The sequence below is a fragment of the Staurois parvus genome, unplaced genomic scaffold (assembly GCF_062004578.1).
Source record: "Staurois parvus isolate SC_StPar_1 unplaced genomic scaffold, SC_StPar_1.0 ptg000395l, whole genome shotgun sequence".
In the NCBI taxonomy this organism is placed as follows: domain Eukaryota; kingdom Metazoa; phylum Chordata; class Amphibia; order Anura; family Ranidae; genus Staurois; species Staurois parvus.
In genome coordinates this window covers 2405086-2426529 of record NW_028318191.1, presented here as the reverse complement: position 1 = coordinate 2426529, position 21444 = coordinate 2405086, and the positions used below count along the sequence as shown (strand labels likewise).

Below are 21444 nucleotides of genomic sequence, written 5' to 3'. Positions count from 1 at the left end.
TTTTCCCCTCCCAGCAAGGTAGCAGTGCTTGGCACTGTAAAACAGCCTCCCCAGACTGTCCAGTGCTCTTCCCTGTGCACTCCCACTTACTTCCCCATCCCCATTTGCAGCCTAAATCTGTGTTTGTGTATTTTTGTTTTTTTTGTAGTCCATGTTAAAACCTTAATACCATAAGTGTTAGATTTTTTACTCCAGGGGTATGAGTTGGGGTATTCTAGAGAAATGCTTAAAGGGGTTCTAAAGGCTCAAGGTTTTTTACCTTCATGGATTCTATGTATGAAGGTAAAAAACCGGTGTGCAGCAGCCCCCCCTAATCACCTAGGCCCCCCCTCAATCCAGAGATGTGCACTGGAATCTCGGCTATCCCGTGACTCCCTCTCCTCAGTGGCTGAGGCAGGAGCCATTGGCTCCCACTGCTGTCAATCACAGCCAGTGAGCTAATAACGAGGAGGGGGGGGGCTGGGCTGTGGCTTCATGTGTGACTGGATATACGGACCAGCGGGTGCCCCCATAGCAAGCTGCTTGCTGTGGGGGCACCCAACAGGAGGGAGGGGCTAGGAGAGCCTGTGGGGGACTCTAAAAGAGGAGGATCTGGGCTCCTCTGTGCAAAATCGCTGTACACAGCAGGTAGGTATATGCATGTTTATTTTTTAAAGTGATTCTAAAGGTTTATTTTTTGTTTTTACAGTTAAACTAAAAGCATTAGATTTTATTTGACAAAAATGTGACTATAACTAAAATCAGAGACTGGTTAAAACTATGAAATTTTGGTGTAAAAATTAACACTGGTTAAAACACCTGATGCTGTGATCAGTCTAAAAATTGAATGGTAGGTGTATTGTAACACTGAGAGACAGAATAGCAACAAAAAATTCAAGAGAAATGCATGTCTAACAAATGATGCACTGATTTGCATGTTCATGAGGGAAATAAGTATTTGATCCCCTATCATTCAGCAGGATTTCTGGCTACCAGGCATCTTTCATACAGGTAACAAGCTGAAATTAGCAGTACTTCCTTTAAGAGTCTGCTTCTAATCTCATTTTGTTACCTGTATATAAAAGACCTGTCCACAGGAGCAATCAAACCATCAGATTCCAAACTCTCCACAGTTGGTGCAATCATTCGCAAATGGAAGAAACACAGCTGTCAGTCTCCCAAGGTTTGGTGCACCATGCAAGATCTCACCTCGTGGAGTGTCAATGATCATGAGAACAGTGAGGAATCATCCAAGAGCTACACGTGAGGATCTTGTCAATGATCTCCAGGCAGCTGGGACCACAGTCACCAAGAAAACAATTGGTAACACACTACACCGACAAGGATTGAAATCCTGCAGTGCCCGCAAGGTCCCTCTGCTCAAGAAAGCACATGTCCAGGGCCGTCTGAAGTTTGCCACTGAACATCTGAATGATCGAGGACTGGTTGAAAGTGTTGTGGTCAGATGAGACCAAAATCAAGCTCTTTGGCCTCAACTCGCCGTGTTTGGAGGAGGAGGAATGCTGCCTATGACCCCAAGAACACCATCCCAACTGTCAAACATGGTGGTGGAAATATTCTGCTTTGGGGGTGTTTTTCTGCTAAGGGGACAGGACAACTGTACCACATCAAAGGGACGATGGACAGGGCAATGTACCGTTTAATCTTGGGTGAGAACCTTCTTCCCTCAGCCAGGACATTGAAAATGGGTCGTGGGTGGGTGTTCCAGCATGACAATGACCCAAAACATACGGCCAAGGCAACAAAGGCATGGCTCAAGAAGAAACACATTAAGGTCCTGAAGTGGCCTAGCCAGTCTCAAGACCTTAAGCCGATTTTAAAATCTGTGGAGGGAGCTGAAAGTTCGAGTTGCCAAATGTCAGCCACCAAACCTTAATGACTTGGAGAGGATTTACCAAGTGGAGTGGGCCAAAATCCCTCCTGAGATGTGTGCAAACCTGGTGGCCAACTACAGGAAACTTCTGACCTCTGTGATTGCCAAGAAGGGATTTGCCACCAAGTCCTAAGTCATGTTTTTTGAAGGGGATCAAATACTTTCCCTCATGAACATGCAAATGAGTGCATAATTTGTTAGAATAGCAACAAAAAAATTCAAAAGAAATACATGTCTGTTACAATACACCTACCATTCGATTTTTTTAAACCGATCATTTCTATGTTAGTGGGCAAACATTCAAAATCGGCAGGGGATCAGATACTTATTTCCTTCACTTTATAGCTTGTTTTTTCAGCACAAATAGGGCCTTCATTTGGTGGTAAATGGTAATGGATATCTCCTGAATTTTTATTATCAAAGGAAAACTGGCCCAAAATGGTAAAAAAAATTGTTAGCTATGTTTCTTGTTACTACCATAACCTACCACCAAAGACTAACCCAAATAAGTTTTCCAGCTCTTGATCGCAACGATACCATTTGTGTGTTTGTTTGCATCTGTACTACAGCCCAGAAAAAATAGTGTGCTTTTGTTTTTTGCCTAAAACACACTTGATATCAATTAAAAAGAAAATAAAAATTTGACCTTTGACCCGACCTTGACCCAAACACTAAATCTGGTATGGAACTATATATATAAAATTTCTCTCTGCAGGGAGATAGAGATGCAATGTATCTCCATTCAGAGAAAAAGAACCAAGGGGGGTTCTCAGCGCTCATGTGACCCAGAATCAGAAGTCCCAGTCTTTGTGCTGGGAGCGCACTGTGCGGCGCGCTCCCAGCACAAAGACAGGTATGCAAACATGCAGCACCACGGAAAAAAGCCCAGTTCTGTGAGGCTGCATATTTGTTACGTTGGCGTGAAGGGTTTAAGCATTTACTGATGCAATGTGTACTACCTTCTACTAGCTCCTACAGCTGTACACACTTTTTTGCATTACACCTGTTTGCAGTATTCCACTATGCAGGCTGGATTTGTTCTTGGTTCCTGGCCCAGAAATGTGTGAATTTGTTAAATGGTGGTTTACTTACGGTAGATCTGCCATATACTGTAAGAATTAGCACACCTTCTCAGTGTTTTTCCTATTAAAGTGGTTCTAAAGGCTTGAGGTTTTTTTTTTGTTTTTTTTTAAATCACAAACCTGTCATAATTATCTGCTCTGTACAATGGCTTTTCAGAGCAGCCCTAATCCTTCTCTTATCAAGTCCCCTGCTAGGGCTTCTGGCCCCTCCCCCTTGCCACTGGCTATGATTAATGGCAGCATTGTTGAGTTCATGAAGGTGTAAAATGATCAGCCTTTAGAACCACTTTTAAGTGGAACTTGGTGTCGGTAAAAAGTCCTGCTAGATCACTTCAGGCTGGCCCCTTTTGCAGGTATCGCTAATAAAACATTGAAAATAAGTGCCTATACTGTTTAAAATCTGAAAATGATTAGGCCAATCTGCTGACCGTCTCAACATTTTACTGCTGCTCAGGGGGCTCTGGGCTTCAGCAAAATGGCAGCGGCAGCTTCAGGGAAGAAGAAACGGGAGCAATGATGGAGGCAATTCATAGTACACTAATTTTGGTACCATAATTGAAGTGGAACGTCACCCAAAAGGGATTTCTAATTTTCTGCCTCTTTCACCCATCTCCCCACCCCCCTCCTCAGCCTCAAGGAATCGGTCGGCTTCCCACACCAAAGATGCTGGCACCAGGAATCTGAAGACTGGTGAACTGACACAGGCGAGGACAGCGCTGGATCCCTGGCCAGGTGAGTGTCCTTCTTTTTATTAAAGTCAGCAGTTTCTGTATTTTGCAGGACTGAAGAACCACTTTAATGTGGAATGTATGTATCTTGCTAAAGTACATTATTTATCAGGAAGTTATGGGTAAAGTTCTTTTGGATTCTACTGATCAGCTGCTGTGACTTTATTCTGTCAAATAGTGTAGATCCTTAAGCAATTGTAAGATGTCTGTTGCTTTATGATTCCAAGCTACAAACAATTTTTTTTTTTATTGCAATTAAAAGGGATAAATGATATCCCTTGTAATAGCATGGGACATAACAGGTCCTCTTTATGGAGCGATGGGGGGTCCTTTGCATTCTACTGCACCCGATCAGTGTGATCGGCTGCTTTCCTGGCCATCACTGGCCAGGTAAACAAAGGAAATGGAAGTGACTAAATCCTCGTTTCTTCCTGTTTCTGATGTCACACAGTGGGAGGTACGACACCCGTCCCTCTCACTGTGTGCCAAGAGCCTGATGTTTCCTTGCCTGGCTCCCCGATTCGCATGAGAGCCCTGCAAAGGAACGGTGGGAGGGAGGGTGGGACCCCCTTCTGCCACCTGTAAAAGTAACCCAGTGGCTCATTAGACGATTGGATTACTTTTACTTTGTAGAAAATCGCTGGGGCTGCAAGAGGCTATCTCTATTGCTGCAGCGATGACTGTGCTATCACTGTTCCTGTCTGAGGATAGTTTATAAACTAACCTTGGACTGGAAGTGGTTAAGAAAAATGCAATGTGTTCTCTGGTGCCTGTGCCAAACGAGTGACCTGTGGTTACAATGCAGCAGGTCAGCCGCTGGGCAGACCAGAAGACAGTGGCTATAACTGGCAACTACTACAATGACTACCTGCTTCCACAGCAGTCCCATAGGTATGGCATTTATATGCGCAAATTGATTCAAGCTGGACCAATGTGACATGCAAAAATCATACCTGAAATTCAGCTTTAGGATGCTGGAATGCTGATGCCCCATCAAAAGGACATCTGACTCACCTAGCCTTCAACAGAGGTCTTTTTAAAATCTTCTCTTCCCTGGAGACCACTTTTTTTTTTTTTTTTTTTTTTTTTTTTTATCTTACTACGGCCCTACTCCCCCCGCTTGCCAAGTTGGGCCACAAGGTCCAGTCCTGGTTGTGCCAAACTTCTATTTGAGAATTATGGAGGCCACTGTACTCTTGGGAGCTTCAGTGCAGCAGAAATGGTTTTTTTTTTGTTTTATTTTTTTGCAGCCTTCCTCAGATTTGTGCCTTGCAATGATCCTGTCTCTGAGCTCTGCAGGCAATTCCTTTGACCTCATAGCTTTTACTGTGATACAGCATGCACTGTCAGCTGTGAAGCCTTTTATAGAGGTGTGCACCCCTTTCCAAATCATGTCCAATAAATTTAATTTACCACAGGTGGACTTTAATCAAGGTGTAGAAACCTCTCAGCAACGATCAAGAGAAATGGGAGGGACCTGGGTTAAATTTAATGTGTTGTTGGAAAGGGTCTGAATACTTAAATCAATGTGATTTCAGTTTTTTATTAATATATTCAGACCATTCTTAAATTCTGTTTTCACTTTATCATGAGTGTATTTTAATGGGGGGGAAAAATGAATTGAAAGGACTGTGTAGTATCGGGCTGCAGTATGACAAAACTGAAAAGTGAAGTGTCTATTTTATGAATCCACTATTTAATTTAAGAAGCATACCTACATTTTTTTTTTTTGTACTATAATGAAATGCATAAATTTGATGTCATCTGGTCCCTGCACAGTAACTGTCCTTTTTTTGCATAATGAATTGGCTAGTCTATCTGGCTATTGTACTGTCCCAACTCTTCCCTTTCTCTCCCTTTTTTCCCCTTCCCTTTTTTTTTTCCCCTTCCCTCTTCTTTTTTTCCCCCTTCCCTCTTCTTTTTTTTTTCCCCCTTCCCTCTTCTTTTTTTTTTCCCCCTTCCCTCTTCTTTTTTTTTCCCCCTTCCCTCTTCTTTTTATTTTCCCCTTCCCTCTTCTTATTTTCCCCTTCCCTCTTCTTTTTTTTTTTCCCCCTTCCCTCTTCTTTTTTTTTTTCCCCTTCCCTCTTCCTTTTTTTTTCCCCTTCCCTCTTCCTTTTTTTTTCCCCCTTCCCTCTTCTTTTTTTTTTCCCCTTCCTTCTTTTTTTTTTTCCCCCTTCCCTCTTCTTTTTTTTTTTTTTCCCCCTTCCCCCTTTTTCCCCATAAGGCACACCAAATAACTTGATCAGTGGAAATCGCCTTTTTTGGTTATTTGGTCGGTTATATTCACTAGATTATTTTATACATGTCTAGGAGATTCTGGGAGTGATGAGGATTTCATGGTTGAAGATGACGACGACAGTGATTATGGTCGATCAAAGAAAAAGAAAAAAGTGGTGAAAAAATCTAAACCTGAGAAGAGAGAGAAAAAAGTACCCAAGCCCCGGCTAAAGGCTACAGGTAAGTGTTGAGTCTATAGCACATGTTCCATATAAAATGGCTTTCCCAATGAATGAGTTAAGCTGCATGTTCACGTCAATGTGAATCACAAACCTACATAACATTTTTCCATCCAACAGACTGCATAGTGCCTAGTTAATGTGAGAGAGAGATAGATATATAGATATAAATTACACACAGAACTAGAGGTGCTAAAGTTAAGCACAAGAAATTGAACCTCAAGGCTGCCTTGCCAATGTGCACTCATGTGCAATGTATTGCAGTTCACCCACTGACTTGAGAGCTAGGAGAAATCTTTCTTTTTAACGTGTTTTAAAATTACATTCAAATGAAATTATGAAGGTTGCTAGTGACTGTGATAGCTATAGCCTCTAATGTCAAATAGTATAATCAGCCAAAAAATGTAAACTTTCCCTATATTATAATATACAACTATCCAGAATTCAACAGAAATTTCCATAACGCAAATAGTCCATGCAATAACCCTCAGATTGTGCGGTGTTCCCAAAAGCAGTGATAGATGATCCTTCTAAAGATAAACTCCCTTGATCCACCACATGTGGCAAGGTTGGCAACGTACTTGATTCTCTCATAGGTGGGATAACAACACATACACTCAAAGAGAAAGGGATGTAGTGTAGTACACTATTTTGACAAAAGGATTGGGACACCTCCCTTTACACGCACATGAACTTTAATGGCATCCCAGTCTTAGTCCGTAGGGTTCATTATTGAGTTGGCCCACCCATTGCAGCTATAACAGCTTCAACTCTTATAGAAAGGCTGTCCACAAGGTTTAGGAGTGTCTATGGGAATGTTTAACCATTCTTTCAGAAGCGCATTTGTGAGGTCAGACGAGAAGGCCTGGCTCGCTTTCTCTGCTCTAATTCATCCAAAAGGTGTTTTATCTGGTATAGGCCAGTCAAGTTCCTCCATCCCAAACTTGATCATCCATGTCTTTATGGACCTTGCTTTGTGCGCCGCTGAGCAGTCATGCCGGAACAGGAAGGGGCCCTTCCTAAACTGTTCTCACAAAATTGGGAACGTGAAATTGTCCAAAATGTCTTTGTATGCTGACACCTTAATGGCTCCCTTCACTGGAACTAAGTGGCCAAGCACAACCCCTGAAAAACAACCCCACACCATAATCCGCCCTCCACCAAACTTTACATTTTGGCATAGTGCTGTCCGGTAAGTACCGTTCTCCTAGCAACTGCCAAACCAGATGCGTTATTTGTTACTCCAGAGAACACGTCTCCACTGTTCTAGAGTCCAGTGGTGGTGTGCTTTTATACCACAGCATCCGATGCTTTTCATTACACTTGGTGATGTAAGGCTTGGATGCAGCTGCTTGGCCATGGAAACTCATTTCATGAAGCTCTCTAGGCACTGTTGTGCTAATCTGAAGGTGTCACAAAGTTTAGAGATCTAGTTATTGACTCTGCTGACAGTTGGTGACTTCTGCGCACTGTGTGCTCCAGCATGTGCTGACCCTGCTGTCATTTTACGTGGCCTAGCACTTTGTGGCTGAGTTGCTGCTGTTCCCAGTTGCTTCCACTTTGTTATAGTACCAATAGCTGACCGTGGAATATTTAGTAGCAAGGAAATGTCACGGATGGACTTATTGCACAGGTGGCAACCTATCACGCTTGAATTCATTGAGCTCCTGAGAGTGACCTATTCTTTCACATGCATGCAGACTGCGATGCCTAGGTACTTTATTTTATACACATGTGGCCATGCAGGTGATAGGACACCTCTCTGGGTCATTGGATTCAGGTGTTCCAAATACTTTTGGTAATATAGTGTATATTCTTGAGTCAAATATGAAAGCCGATACATGCACATTCAGTTGTGCCAGGAGCACAAACACAGCGTGGGACGGGGTCAAACACCAGGCACCGCTGCTTACAATGCCCGAACTGGTGTGAGTTACACGGGCCAAATCCAACCCACCGGAAGTGACAGCGACTGCCGTGTCTCAATGCATTTTTGGGAGATCGCGTAGAATGCACGCCGGCTTGGGCATTGTGAGCAGTGGTTTGATCCCATCTCATGCTTTCTTGTTTGTGCCGCTGACATAATTGAATGTGAGTGTAATGGCTCTTATTTTTTTTATTCAAAAAAATAAATATTCTACACTATAGACATCCCTTTCTGAGTGTATGTGTTATCCCACCTATGAGATAATATCCATGAGAGGCTTGACAGCTGCTTCTTATCTTGTTCGTTATTGAGGAATGTGATGTGCTTATTATGTGGATCTTGTAAGTTGCTAACCTTGCCTCACATGTTGGATAATCCTGTGATCAGTCACTGGTTTTGAGGACATGGTGCACAAAGTCTACGAGGAGTTATTGCATGGACTATTTGTGATGAACTTATTTCTTTTGAATTTTGGTTGATTATTTTTTTTTTCTTATTTTGCCTACTTATACACATTTGACATTAGACGCTGAGTCTCTAGTATGTGTAGCACCCTTTTATATTTTTTAAGTGTGTGTTTACACTCAAGTGGCGGTTTCCCTTGATTTTTATTTAGGAATTGAGGTTGGCACCCTTTTTTAAATGTAAGGGAAAAAAAAAAAATTACATTGTCTAGACATTAAAATCCCCTAAAATGAAGAAAAAAATAAATTTGTTTCCAGTAACCCCCAGTCCAGCAAAGGCCAAAGGAAAGAGCCGACCTGCGGCCTCAAAGGCATCGAAGGAGAAGTCTCCATCACCTAAACCTGAAGAGGAAGAAGACGACGATGAACCAGAGACACCACCACCGGAGAAGAAAGCTGCAAGCCCTCAGCCAGAGAAATCTGACGAAGAAGCATCAGATGAAGAAGCTCAGTCTACAGAAGACTAAACCTTGTGTTTTGGGAGGGTTGGGGGGAGGCTGTGAGGGCAATGGGGGAGATTTTATTAAAAAAAAACAAAAAAACCAAAAGTACAAAAAGACAGATGGGGTATAGAACATGAGGCTATTGCTTGACTTATTCACCTCCAACTGTCTTGATTTTGTTTTAAGAGCATCATATGCGCTTATTTTTCCTCTTTAATTTTTTTTTTTTAATCCAGCCGAAGGTGATACCATTTTATGGGGTGGTCATTTGGTGGTTCCATCACCTGTTTTGAATAAAGCCATGCACATTTTTACTATGTCTGCATTACTAAGATGTTTGTCTTGTGTGTTTTTCCCCTTCTTGTCTCTTGCTCTTACAATACTGGCTAATCAAAGCCCTCAGTTTGGTTATAAAAATCTGAAAGATTTGGTATATAGTAACTTACATGTTGTTTTTTTTCCCTTTTACAAATAGAAGGCTCACCAACTAAAATTGATCATTCTTCTGACCATTCATATAGTAGTTCTTTGTCACATATACCATTTGTGCAACAGTGTGTGCTTTGTCTTCCAGTTTGCACTAATTTGGTAACTAAATTCCATCCTTTGTAATGGGGCTCGGTGTGCTATTTGACCTTTTTGTTGCACAGTGGGGTTTAAAAGTATGAAAAGTTCCATTTATCTCAGAAAACCTTAAGTTTGCTGTAAAATTGTAATTCACTTCTCACATGAATGTGCCCCCCTTTTTGGGACAAGGGTACTTTAAAATTCCATGATATTCTCTTTATCAAACATGTATAACCCTCTACTTCAGCTGGGTGTGTTTAAAAAAAAAAAAAAAAAAATCCCTTTTTTTAAACATATCTAAACCCAAAAACAGTTTTTATATATTTCAGCTTACCAGTCCTTTGAAAGTAGTTGCTGCATTAGTTGTCTTAATCTAGGACTTAAACTGGTAACCTGCTAATAAAACACTTCCTTGTCGCTTTGTTCAAGACATCATGGTTATCACACAGGCTGGACTTCAGATATGTCTGCCTTTTGTTCATCTCTATTATATGATAAATGCATGGGACTAGCAGTTTACACAGGGGGGTAGCTGTGCTTTCTACAGGAAGTGAAAAGAACCCTGCATTTCTTACAAGATTGATTTAGTTTTTGTACATGTGGAAAACTTTTTTGCTTGATAATAAAACTGATGTATCCACCCCATCCAAGAACTGGCAGGCTGAAATGTGTTTTTGGAGGGCTTAAATTATGCTTTTTACAGCTCTGCAGTACAGGGCTGATTTCTTGCAGGCCTTTTAAGTGTTTAATATTGGCCCTTTCTGCACACCTGGTTGTTCTCTAGTCACATGCTTTAGCAATGTCATCAATGAAGATATTGACTGAGGATTTTGTATATAAAGACTGAAAACTGTCAGAATAACTGATGTAAGCAAACTTGTAACTTTGTTGGAAGCCATTTGATAAAATTGAAAGTTAATGGTTACCACAAGTCTCCTCTTTTAATTGTGTTAAATATAATGTACAACTAAATAAGAAATTAAATCTAATAATGCAGTATTTCTTTGTGGCGATTAAGAGCATAAAGGTCAGCTCTATAAACAATTTGCTTGGAGGGGCCATGTTTAAATGGCATGCAGGTTACTTGGGACCTTCAAACCAGCGGTTAGATCATGATCTGCATTCCCACTTTCTGTGAATTCTCCTGTAACTGTTATGTCTATGGGATACTAGTACACTGGCAGCATGATAGGGTGGGGTATGGGGTGGTAGTCTTGTGATGCTTTTTGCCTTCTAATTTTTCAGCATATTTAAATAACTGGGGAGATGATAGCTGCAAGTGTTGCCTTTTGAAATAATTTAGAGATTAAAGTGTTTGGCTGGGAAATCAAGTCACTGGAGTTTACACAAAATTAAAAAAAGTGAAGGATACAGGCAGTCTTTCACCTTTTGGGTTATATTGCTGCCTACAGGAGGAATGGACACAACTAGGCCAGTCCATGACCCTTTCTAGAGTTTTTAAGCCTGGTACACACTGGTGGGCAGTTTTTTGTTTCTTTGCATGCTGAAGGAATACTGAGGCACTTGCTGTACTGTCTATGCAATGTTAGTACAGAGGTCTCCCCACTGAGCTATTGTGTTCTGACAAGGGGACTACCCCTCTGCCAGAACACAGCAGTCAGTGCTCACAGGAATTGGCTGTGAGCACTGAGAATCAATCAGAATGGGGAAGGAAGGGGATTAGTTTTCTCTAGGGTTTAGAGAGTGGTCAGGAAAAGGAAAATATCCAGCCTTGAGGTCATTGGAGGATGGATAAACTGGTTCAAGATGATAGCAAGGCAACATTAACTCAACCACTCATTACAACAAACGTATGCAGAATACTATCTCTGAACGCTCAACCCGTCAAACCTCGAAGTAGATAAGCTATAACAGCAGACGACCACACTAGGTGCCACTCCTGTCGGCTAAGAACAAGAAACGGAGGCAATTTGCACAGGCTCACCAAAATTGGACATTAGAAGATTGGAAAAATGTTGCCTGGCCTGAGTCTAGATTTCATTAGGGATGGTTGTGCATGAAAATCCAAGCAGAGCAGCAGTTTTTGTGCAATGCCGCTTAAACCCCCCCCCCCCCCCCATTCCCTTGGTTTCAACTTAAGTTGTCTTTACCACATCTAGATGCCTGAACGCACTTCTGCCATGTGATTGGCTAATTTGCAATTTGTTACCAAGCCGTTGAACAGGTATACCTAGTAAAGTGGCTGGTCAGTGTTATTTATTTGTATACACTGCTCAAAAAAAAAAAATTAAAGGAACGCTTTTTAATCAGAGTAGAGCATCAAGTCAATTAAACTGGAATATTGATCTGGTCAGTTAAGTAGCAGAGGGGGTTGTTAATCAGTTTCTGCTGCTTTGTTAATGAAATTAACAGGTAAACTTGATGAGCAACAATGAGATAACTCCCCCCCCCCCCCCCCCAAAAAAAAAACAGGAATGGTTTCATAGGTTGAGGTTACTGACTTTATTTTTTTTCTTTCCCTACGCCTCTTTTTCTGACTGGTTTTTTTCACTAGTTTTGGTTAGGGTCGGTGTCACTATTGGTAGCATGAGGTGATACCTGCACCCTTCAGTGGTTGCACAGGCAGTCCAGGATGTCACAATAAGTGCCTTTACCAGAAGGTTTGCTGTGTCTCTCAGCACAGTCTCGAGCATAGAGATTCCAGGAGACAGGCAATTAATCTAGGAGAGCTGGACAGGGCCATAGAAGGTCCTTAACCCAGGACCAGTATCTGCTCCTTTGTGTGAGGAACAGGATGAGCACTGCTAGAGCCCTACAAATCAACCTCCAGCAGGCACCTGGTGTGACTGTCTCTGACCAATCAAACAGACTTCATGAGGGTGGCCTGAGGGTTCAACGTCCTCTAGTGGGCTCTGTCCTCACTGCTTGGCACCATAGAGCTCGACTGGCATTTTCCATTTAACACCAGAACTAGCGGCCTTTTCACAGATGAGAGCAGGTTCACTCTGAGCATGTGAAAGGGTCTGCAGAAGCCATGGAGAATGTTATGCCGCCTGTAACATTAATCATGAATGTTTTTGGTGGTGTATCAGTGATGGTCTGGGGAGGCATATCCATGGATGGACGCACAGACCTCTACAGCAGGGCTGGATCTAGCCTGTCTGATGTGGGAGTGTGGTAAAAAAAAATGTTGGGGGCAGAGGATGTGAGATCAGCAGGGCAGTGGACAGGTTGGCAGCGGAGCATACAAGAGGGCAGTGTACAGGTGGTCTGTAGGGCAGGGGTCAACAGAGCAGATGACAGGTCAGCAGGATGGAGAACAGGTGTCTTCAGGGCAGCAGAGTGGAGGACTGTGTTTACTGGTGGCAGATCACTCAGCAGAGCTCCTACTCCCACCCCCACACTGCACATAGTCTGGGCACTCAGCCAATCTCTTCCTCCCCTCATAGGACACAGCTTGGATTGGATTTCCTTACAGACATAGCCTTGACCTGCAGTTTGTAGCTGGCTACAGCAGCTGTGCTATCATTCAGATCTGGGGATTTCACATGTCAGAACTGCAACATAGCAGCCAGCTATACACTATATAGATTGAGGCTGTGTCTGTAAGGGATCCGATCTAAGCTATGTACTGTGTGGGGAGGAGGAGATCTGTTTAGTGCCCTGTGTGTAGCGCAGGCAATGCTTGGACAAGGTCATCTAGCACCTAGAGTGAAAATGACAAACTGCGCCTCTGAAGTGTAAACATCCTGCCTCAGCATAAATTCCTGGCCATCAAAAAAAAAAAAAAGTGTGCCATAATTAAACACTCCCCCTCAGCAAAACTCCATCTGCAAGCTAAAATCTTCACCCCAAAAAAAATGCAAAAATCCCCCTCCTCCCAAGATTAAATCCACCCTCCCAGTACAAATATTTGCCCTCCAATCCTGCCTTCCAGCTCAAATCCCACACCAATTCTCCCCTCCCAGCACACATTCTCTTCTTCTCAAATTTCCCATCCTAGCACAAATTCTCCTGCACATTCCTCTCTCCTATCATAAATCCCCCAAAATTGCACAATCTCTCCCCAGTCACCCCTATTAACCCAAATTCCCCCACCCCCTCCTGGCACAAAATTCCCCTTCACACCACAAATTCTCCCCAATCCCTCCCCCCTAGCGCACACCCCCCCCCCCCCAATATCCCCTTAGTACAAACCCCCCAACACAAATTCCACCCAATCCCTTCTGGCTCAATTCCCCCAAGCCCGCTCCTAGCACATATAATCTCCCCCCCCCCAAAAAAAAAATCCCTCCACCTAGCACAATCCCCTCCAAATTACCCTTCCCCGGACAAATCCATCCTTACCCAAATCCCCCCCATCTTACCACAACCTCCCAGCACAAAATTTCCCACCCAGATCTGGCCATGCTCTACAGGCTAGCAAAGGCACCCTGACTGCCATTAGGTATCTGGATGAAATCCTTGGACCCATTGTCAAGACCCTATGCTGGTGCAGTGGGTCCTGGCTTCCTCCGTGTGCATGACAATGCCTGGTCTCGTATCGTGAGAGTATGCAGGCAGTTGCTGGAGGATGAAGGAATTGATACCATTGAATGGCCCCCACGCTCACCTGACCTAAATCCAATAGAACACCTCTGGGATATCCTGTTTCAATCCATCTGATGCTGCCAGGTTGCACCTCACACTGTCCAGGAGCTTAGTGATGCTCTGGTCCAGATCTGGGAGTAAATACCCCAGGACACCATTCGTTTCATTAGAAGTCTTTTTTCCTCATTCTAAAAACAATACCCCATAATGACAATGTGAAAGAAGTTTGTTTTGAAATCTTTGCAATTTATTAAAAAAAAAAAAAAAAAATGTACATAAGTATTCACAGCCTTTGCTCAATATTTTGTTGAATCACCTTTAGCACCAATTACAGCCTCGAGTCATTTTGAGTATGATGCTACAAGCTTGGCACACCTATTTTTGGGCAATTTCTCCCATTCTTCTGGGCAGTACCTCTCAAGCTCCATCAGGCTGGATGTAGAGCGTCGGTGCACAGCCATTTGCAGATCTCTCCAGAGATGTGCAATCGGGGTCAAGTTTGGACTCTTGCTGGACCACTCCAGGACATTCACAAAGTTGGCCTGTAGCCACTCCTTTGTTATGTGGGCTGTGTGCTTAGGTACGTTGTCCTGTTGAAAGGTGAACCGTCACACCAGTCGAAGTTCCAGAGCACTCTGGAACAGGTTTTCATCAAGGATGTCAGTCTGTACATTGCTGCATTCATCTTTCCTTTGATCCTGACTAGTCTCCCAGTTCCTGCTGCTGAAATACATCCCCACAGCATGATGTTGCCACCACCATGCTTTGCTGTAGGGACGGTGTTGGCCAGGTGGTGAGCGGTAAGAAAATTTTATAAAATAAATGTGATAATGTGATCAACATCTATTATATCGTGCTAATTGCAACTTAAATTTGTAGGAGCTGCCACTATGTATAAACCTAAAAACTTTTTGAAATAAAAAACACCAAATGAATAAAGTGTTTAAAGAAGCACTAAATGAATTAGGCAATAATAAATACAAAACCATATAATAAAATCACATGAATGCCCATAAAATACAAATATGTGAAAAGTCTGTGATTGCTTTAAATAATTATTACAAACTAAAAAGTGATGGAAAGTCAATGAAAAAAGTATGGTAAACTAATCCAAAAGTCCATTAAAGTAACTCATCTCTTTCACCATGTACAGCAAACTGACAACAAAGTGCTCCATAGGATACTCTACATGGATGTAAATGCACCAGCAGTATTTCCCTTCCACTCTCGTGGTTGGCAAACAAGCTTCCTGGGACATATTTCCCTTGTAAAGAAATATAAATCACTGAAGATAAAGATTCCACTGCATCCAAAGTGACCATGTAAAACAAATGAAAAATGCTCCAATGGTGTAGTATGAACAAACAGATCCTTTTAATAAAGTGATTGGACCTTACAAGAAAAATCAATAAAAAAAAACCCCTGTAATAAATCCTCTGTTAAGCTTGAAGTGAACATAGGCCAGGTGCTCTCACCACCTCCGGTTTGTTGTTAATGGAAGCCGTTGCGTCACTTCCGGACGCTACACCGTCGCGCTCTGACGTTTCATCACTTCCGACTTACTCAAAGGGGTGGTGGTGCGGCGTACTACTCTTTATAGACCCAGCAATCAGAGACATTAATCCTCCGATTGGTCAACTGCAATACACACCTCCATACAGGAAGGGAGGTGGGAAACGGGCGGAAGTTCACACCATATTTAGACACAACTATGGGCAAAACATAAAATACATAATAAAACAACTCTCCATGATAATTGTGTATACACATATTAACCACTAGGGGACCGCCCGCAGTACATATACAGCGGCAAGGCGACCCCTGTAGGCAGGATCACGTATATAAACGTAATCCTTGTTTACATGCTAGGGGACGCGCGACTGCCCTGCTTGCGACACCGATCGTGGCCGCGGGTGTCAATCACTGAGTCCCGGCTGGTGATTACCCGCTGGGTGCCGGCGATTGCTGGCAAACAGTCACACAGAGCACAGCTGCATTGTTTTCAATGCAGCTCTGCTCCCTGTCAGTTCCCAGCTCACTGTTCCGGAGAACAGAGCTTAGCTTTCTGGGACAGTGTGCAACAGTGAAGAACACACCCCCTGCCCAATAGTAAAACACTCCCCTCACACAGTTAACCCTTTGAGTGCCTAAAAAAAGTTAACCCCTTCCTCCCCAGTGCCATTATTACAGTGTCAGTGTTTTTTTCCCCTACCGTCTTTCAGGCCAGCACTCTGAGAGACCTCGGCTCCTCCCCATCTGAGGAAACACCTCCACCTAAAATAAAAAAGCTCCACTGACCTCAGTTCAGGTGTTTCCTCCGGTGGGGAGACACGAGGAGGCGCGAGGCGGCAGACGATATGGGAGCCGAGGGCCGGATAGCCGGCTGAGAGGCCCGACGCAGCCGGGAGTGAAGGCCGGAGTGTCCGGCTGCATATCCTCCCTGGGCAGGCTGCGGGCAGTGGGCGTGCATCCCGGGGGATGGGACAGGGCACGTACCTGCGCTTCGCCCCCCGACCCTCTCCGGCGAGGGGGGGCGTCGGGGTGGCTGTGGTGAGATCTGGGGAGGATCGGGGGAAGTTCCGCTCCTTCCCATGCTGGCGGTCTGAGGACTTTGCCGGGCCGGACGTCGGGAGACGGCGGAAGGGGCGGGGCTTCGCCCAGGGCTGCGACTTCCGCTTCCGGTCGCGGCCCTCACACCACGGCGGCGCGAATTTCAAAAAGGCGGTGCGGTGCACAGCGGCCTGGGGGACAGGCCAGCACCAGGCGATCACCCTCCGGTACGGGATGTCGGAGGCACCGGGACCAGGAGATGCCAGCACCAGCCAGTCACAGGTAAGGTGCCTCAGTGGAGGCCTCCCCTACCTGTTGGCCCCTAGCAGATGGGAAGGTGGGGCAGGGGGTCTGCGGTGTGGCAGACCCTTAGGCTCTGCCAGGAAGGAGCAGGGGGGGGGTTGATTGGTGTTGGTCTTCTAAGGCTTCCCTCCTCCCCCTTTTGTGTCTTTCAGGGCAAGGCCCGAGCTAAACTTAGGCACCAGGAGCTCAAGCGGAGATGCCCTTCCTGTAAGGAAGTTTTGAAAGAATCTTGGCGAAAGGTTCTTTGTGGCCCATGTATACAGGGGTTGGTGAGGGAGGAGAAGCCGGAACAGGGGGACCTAGCCAGGTCAGTGAAGGAGTTGGCTACCACCTTCGACTCCTTCAAGTCCCTCATGGAGAGGTTTGCCCTCCCACTACCTACACTTCCCTCCCCCCCCAGGTTACTTCTGTGAGTTGTCGGGAACCCCTTATGACCGGGGAGGAACCAGTGGGGGATTCCCAGTCTGAAGAGGAATCGGCGGGGGAGGGTCCCTCGGAGGAAGGTAGGGGCCCCTCCCGGTACAAATTGACCCTGGAGGAGGTAGATGAGCTCCTGAGGGCTATATACGAAACCCTGGACATTAAGGAGGAGGTTAAGGCCTTATCTCTCCACGACCAAATGTATCAGGGGTTGGAGGAGCACCAGCACAGAATATTTCCTGTGCATGACATTTTGGTGGACACTATTAAGAAAGAGTGGCAGGACCCGGAGAAGAAGCCGTTCTTCTCTAAGGCATTGAGAAGAAGGTTTCCGTTTTCGGAAGACCCGGAGGCGGTCTGGAACAAAAGTCCTAGGCTAGACGCGGCCTTTTCCCAAATGACCAGGAGAACTGACCTGGCGTTTGAGGACATGGGGGTCTTACCAGACTTATTGGACAGAAGGGCGGAGTCTCTCCTTAGGAAGGCCTGGGACTCGACCTTGTACAACCTGAAGCCGGCCATGGCTACCACAGTGGTAGCCAGAAACTTAGAATACTGGCTTACACAATTACAGGCCCATATTGTGGCACATTCTCCCAAGGAAAAAATCTTGGCCTCTTTTGAGACCCTTTTGCAAGGAGTCGGGTATATTGCGGACGCTTCCGCAGAGTCAGTGAGGTTGGGGGCCAGGTCTGCTGCCCTGACCAATTCTGCCAGAAGGGCGCTGTGGCTAAAAACATGGCAGGGGGACATCACTTCTAAAATTAGGTTATGCGGCATCCCCCTCACAGGAGACTGTCTGTTCGGCCCTGGGTTGGAGGAGTTATTGGACCGGACGGCTGACAGGAAGAAGTCCTTCCCCCTTAAGAGTAAAATGCAGGAGGGGGGGACACGGAAGGCCCGCCCGGCAAAAAGGCTGAGCCTGCGACCACCTGGTCAGGGTAGGTCTACTGGGCAGAGAGGTAGAGGGGGAGCGATTTTTCGCCCTCCTGAGCAACCCCAGAAGCCAAGGTGACTTGGTTCCTCCTGTGGGGGGAAGATTGGCGGCCTTCCTCCCACAGTGGGAAGCCGTGGTCGCCAGCCCCTTCATTTTGGATATCATCCGAAGGGGTTACCGGTTGGAGTTTCTAAGGCCGCCACCCGAGACATTTCTGGTGACGACCCGTCCAAAGGATCCGACGAAGGACGCAGCTCTGGTGGGCGCTTTGGAGGTTCTAGAATCCCAGGGGGTCATCTCCAGGGTTCCGGTAGAGGAACGAGGGAAGGGGGTTTATTCCCATGTGTTTGTAGTTCAAAAGCCGTCGGGGGCGTTCAGGCTGATTTTGAACTTGAAACCCCTGAACAAGTCAGTGCGTTACCGGAGGTTCCGCATGGACTCCATCTTTACAATCAGGTCCCTCATCCCACCAGGTGCATTCATGGCATCCATAGACTTGAAGGACGCCTACCTACACGTGCCCGTGGCGGAGGCCTCTCAGAGGTTCCTCAGGTTGGCAGTGGGGGGGGGAGGAAGGAATTCGACATTGGCAGTTCAGGGCTCTTCCGTTCGGCCTTTCCTCCTCGCCAAGAGTATTCACCAAGGTTCTGTCGGAGGCACTGATTTCCATTCGCTTAAGGGGGATTTCAGTGGTGGCCTATCTGGACGATTTGCTGCTCTTCACAGATTCAGAGGCTCACTTACGGCAAGATCTGGTTATAGTGCGGGGCCATCTAGAAAGCTTGGGGTGGATCTTGAATCTAGAGAAGTCCTGTCTGGTGCCTTCTCAGAAAGTGGTTTACTTGGGCTACGCTCTAAATTCGGTAGACCAAAAGACCAGCCTGACTTCGGAGAAAATCACCAAGTTGGAGGCCGGGGTCAGATTACTGCAGGGGAGCACGTCAATATCCATAAGGCAGGCCATGTCGGTACTTGGATTACTGACAGCATCCATTCCGGCAGTTCAGTGGGCAGGTCTGCATATGCGTCCCCTCCAGTTGTGGGTCCTGAGGGTTTGGGACAGGAGGAGTCACTCCCTAGAACGCAGGGTCCTAGTTCCCCCCAGTGTGAAGAGGTCTCTATGGTGGTGGCGGAGATCGTCCAGCATAACTCAGGGGCTGTTGTGGTGCTTTCCGATATCCAAGGAGGTCACTACGGATGCCAGCTCTAGGGGCTGGGGAGCCCACCTGGGAGACTTAGTGACTCAGGGGGAATGGTCCATAGGGCAGAAGGGCGAATCCTCGAATTGGAAGGAATTGAGGGCGGTGTGGGAGGCTCTGCACTCCTTCCAAGCGTGGGTCACGGGCCAGCACGTGCGTGTCCTAACGGACAATGCCACGGCAGTGGCTTATATAAACAGGCAGGGAGGGACAAGGAGCAAGGCCCTCGGAGCCTTAGCGGCGACACTCTTGTCCTGGGCAGAGGTGAACTTGGCGTCCCTGTCTGCGATACACTTAAAAGGGGAGCTGAACCAGAAGGCAGACTTCCTGAGCAGGACGCGGCTCAGGGAGTCGGAATGGGCCTTGAACCCCAATGTCTTTCAGGAGATTGTGCGGAGGTGGGGATCCCCGGATGTGGACCTTTTTGCCTCGGGAAGGAACAACAAGGTCCCAAATTTCTTCTCTCTATCCCGCAGGGACGGGTCCAGAGCGGTGGACGCATTAGGTCAGAGGTGGGACTACCGGCTTTGTTACGCCTTCCCCCCGGTTCCTTTGCTCCCCCTGGTCCTGAAGAAATTCAGGACAGAGGGGACCTCGTTAATCCTGATAGCTCCCTTCTGGCCACGGCGGGCGTGGTTTGCGACCCCAAAAAGTTTAGCCTCTCGTCCACCCTGGGAGCTGCCGCCGAGGGAGGATTTGCTAACACAGGGGCCGGTTCTTTGCCCCAGCGTGGGAAGATTACGGTTAACGACCTGGTTTCTGAGCAGCAGCTCCTCTTAGAGAAAGGGTTCTCGGCTAGGGAAGTGGCGACATTACTGGCCAGTAGGAAGGAGGAGACCCAGGCCATTTATGGTAGGGTCTGGGGTTGCTTTACAGCCTGGTGTGATCGGACATCAGTGGCAACCCATAGTTTGGTTTCCGTGTTGGAATTCCTGCAGGCGGGGGCAGACAAAGGATTGTCTGTCAGCACGCTCAAGGGCCAGGTCTCGGCCCTCAGTGTGTTCCTAGAAACGCCCCTGGCCAGGGAGGCGTTGGTGAGTAGGTTTTTCAAAGCTCTGGTGAGGCAGAGGCCTCCGAGGTCCAGACCGTTTCCGGTGTGGGATTTGGCCAAGGTGCTCGGGGGGATGACTAGGGCTCCGTTCGAGCCCCTGGAGTCCTGCCCGATTGGTGAGCTCACGATTAAGACGGCTTTTCTGGTGGCGATTACCACGGCGAGGAGGGTGTGTGAGCTGGAGGCCCTCTCGATCAGAACACCTTATCTCCGTATTTTTTCGGACAGAATTGTTTGCAGACCGGACCCGTCCTTCATTCCGAAGGTGGCCCGGAGTTTCCAGAGGGAACAGGACATTGTCCTTCCCTCGTTTTTTCCTGACCCGGTGGGGGTAGATCAAGAAAGGTATCATTGTTTGGATGTGAGAAGGTGCGTTCTCCAGTATCTAGAGAAATCTAGGGAGTTCAGAAGCACCAAATCCCTTTTTGTTTTTTTTAAGGGGGCTAGAAGAGGCAAGAAGGCGTCTAGAAGGACGCTGGCCAGCTGGCTGCGGCTGGCGATTGCAGGAGCTTATCAGGCGGAGGGCCTGGAGGTCCCGGAGGGTATCAAAGCGCATTCCACCCGAGCGGTGGCAGCTACCCAGGCAGAGCTAGCAGGGGTTTCCCCAGGGCAGATTTGCAGAGCGGCAACATGGTCCAACTATGACACATTTGCCAAGCATTACAGACTGGACCTGGTCTCGGTGCAGGAGCAGGACTTTGGTCGTAAGGTCTTGCAAGCAGTTGGCCCGCCCGAGGGGTGAGTACTCGCTTATCCTCTCAGAGTGCTGGCCTGAAAGACGGTAGGGGAAAAATCAAGTTACACTTACGGTAACGTCTTTTCCAGGAGTCTTTCAGGCCAGCACCGGTTTCCCACCCACTGTTGATATTTTTTATGTGAAGATGGCTTATTAC

General features: G+C 46.3%; 2 protein-coding genes across 3 annotated transcripts in view; both read left to right on the top strand.

The window, feature by feature from the left end:
- Positions 1–10465, top strand: part of NUCKS1 (nuclear casein kinase and cyclin dependent kinase substrate 1) — a 37313-nt gene extending 26848 nt beyond the window's left edge. The window contains exons 7-9 of one of the 2 annotated variants that reach the window (XM_089686368.1): positions 3586–3687; positions 5994–6140; positions 8789–10465. In XM_089686368.1, coding sequence (XP_089542494.1) covers positions 3586–3687; positions 5994–6140; positions 8789–8997 — 458 coding nt within the window. In that variant the 3' untranslated portion in view covers positions 8998–10465. The remainder of the gene's footprint in view (positions 1–3585; positions 3688–5993; positions 6141–8788) is intronic. The other variant, XM_089686369.1, reaches the window with a different exon arrangement.
- A 6631-nt stretch (positions 10466–17096) lies between these two features.
- Positions 17097–20280, top strand: LOC149455363 (uncharacterized). Its single transcript, XM_089686337.1, has 3 exons — positions 17097–18305; positions 19028–19218; positions 19489–20280. The coding sequence occupies exons 1-3, from the start codon at positions 17198–17200 to the stop codon at positions 20278–20280; spliced, it is 2091 nt and encodes a 696-aa protein (XP_089542463.1). The 5' UTR covers positions 17097–17197.
- Positions 20281–21444: the final 1164 nt, after the last annotated feature.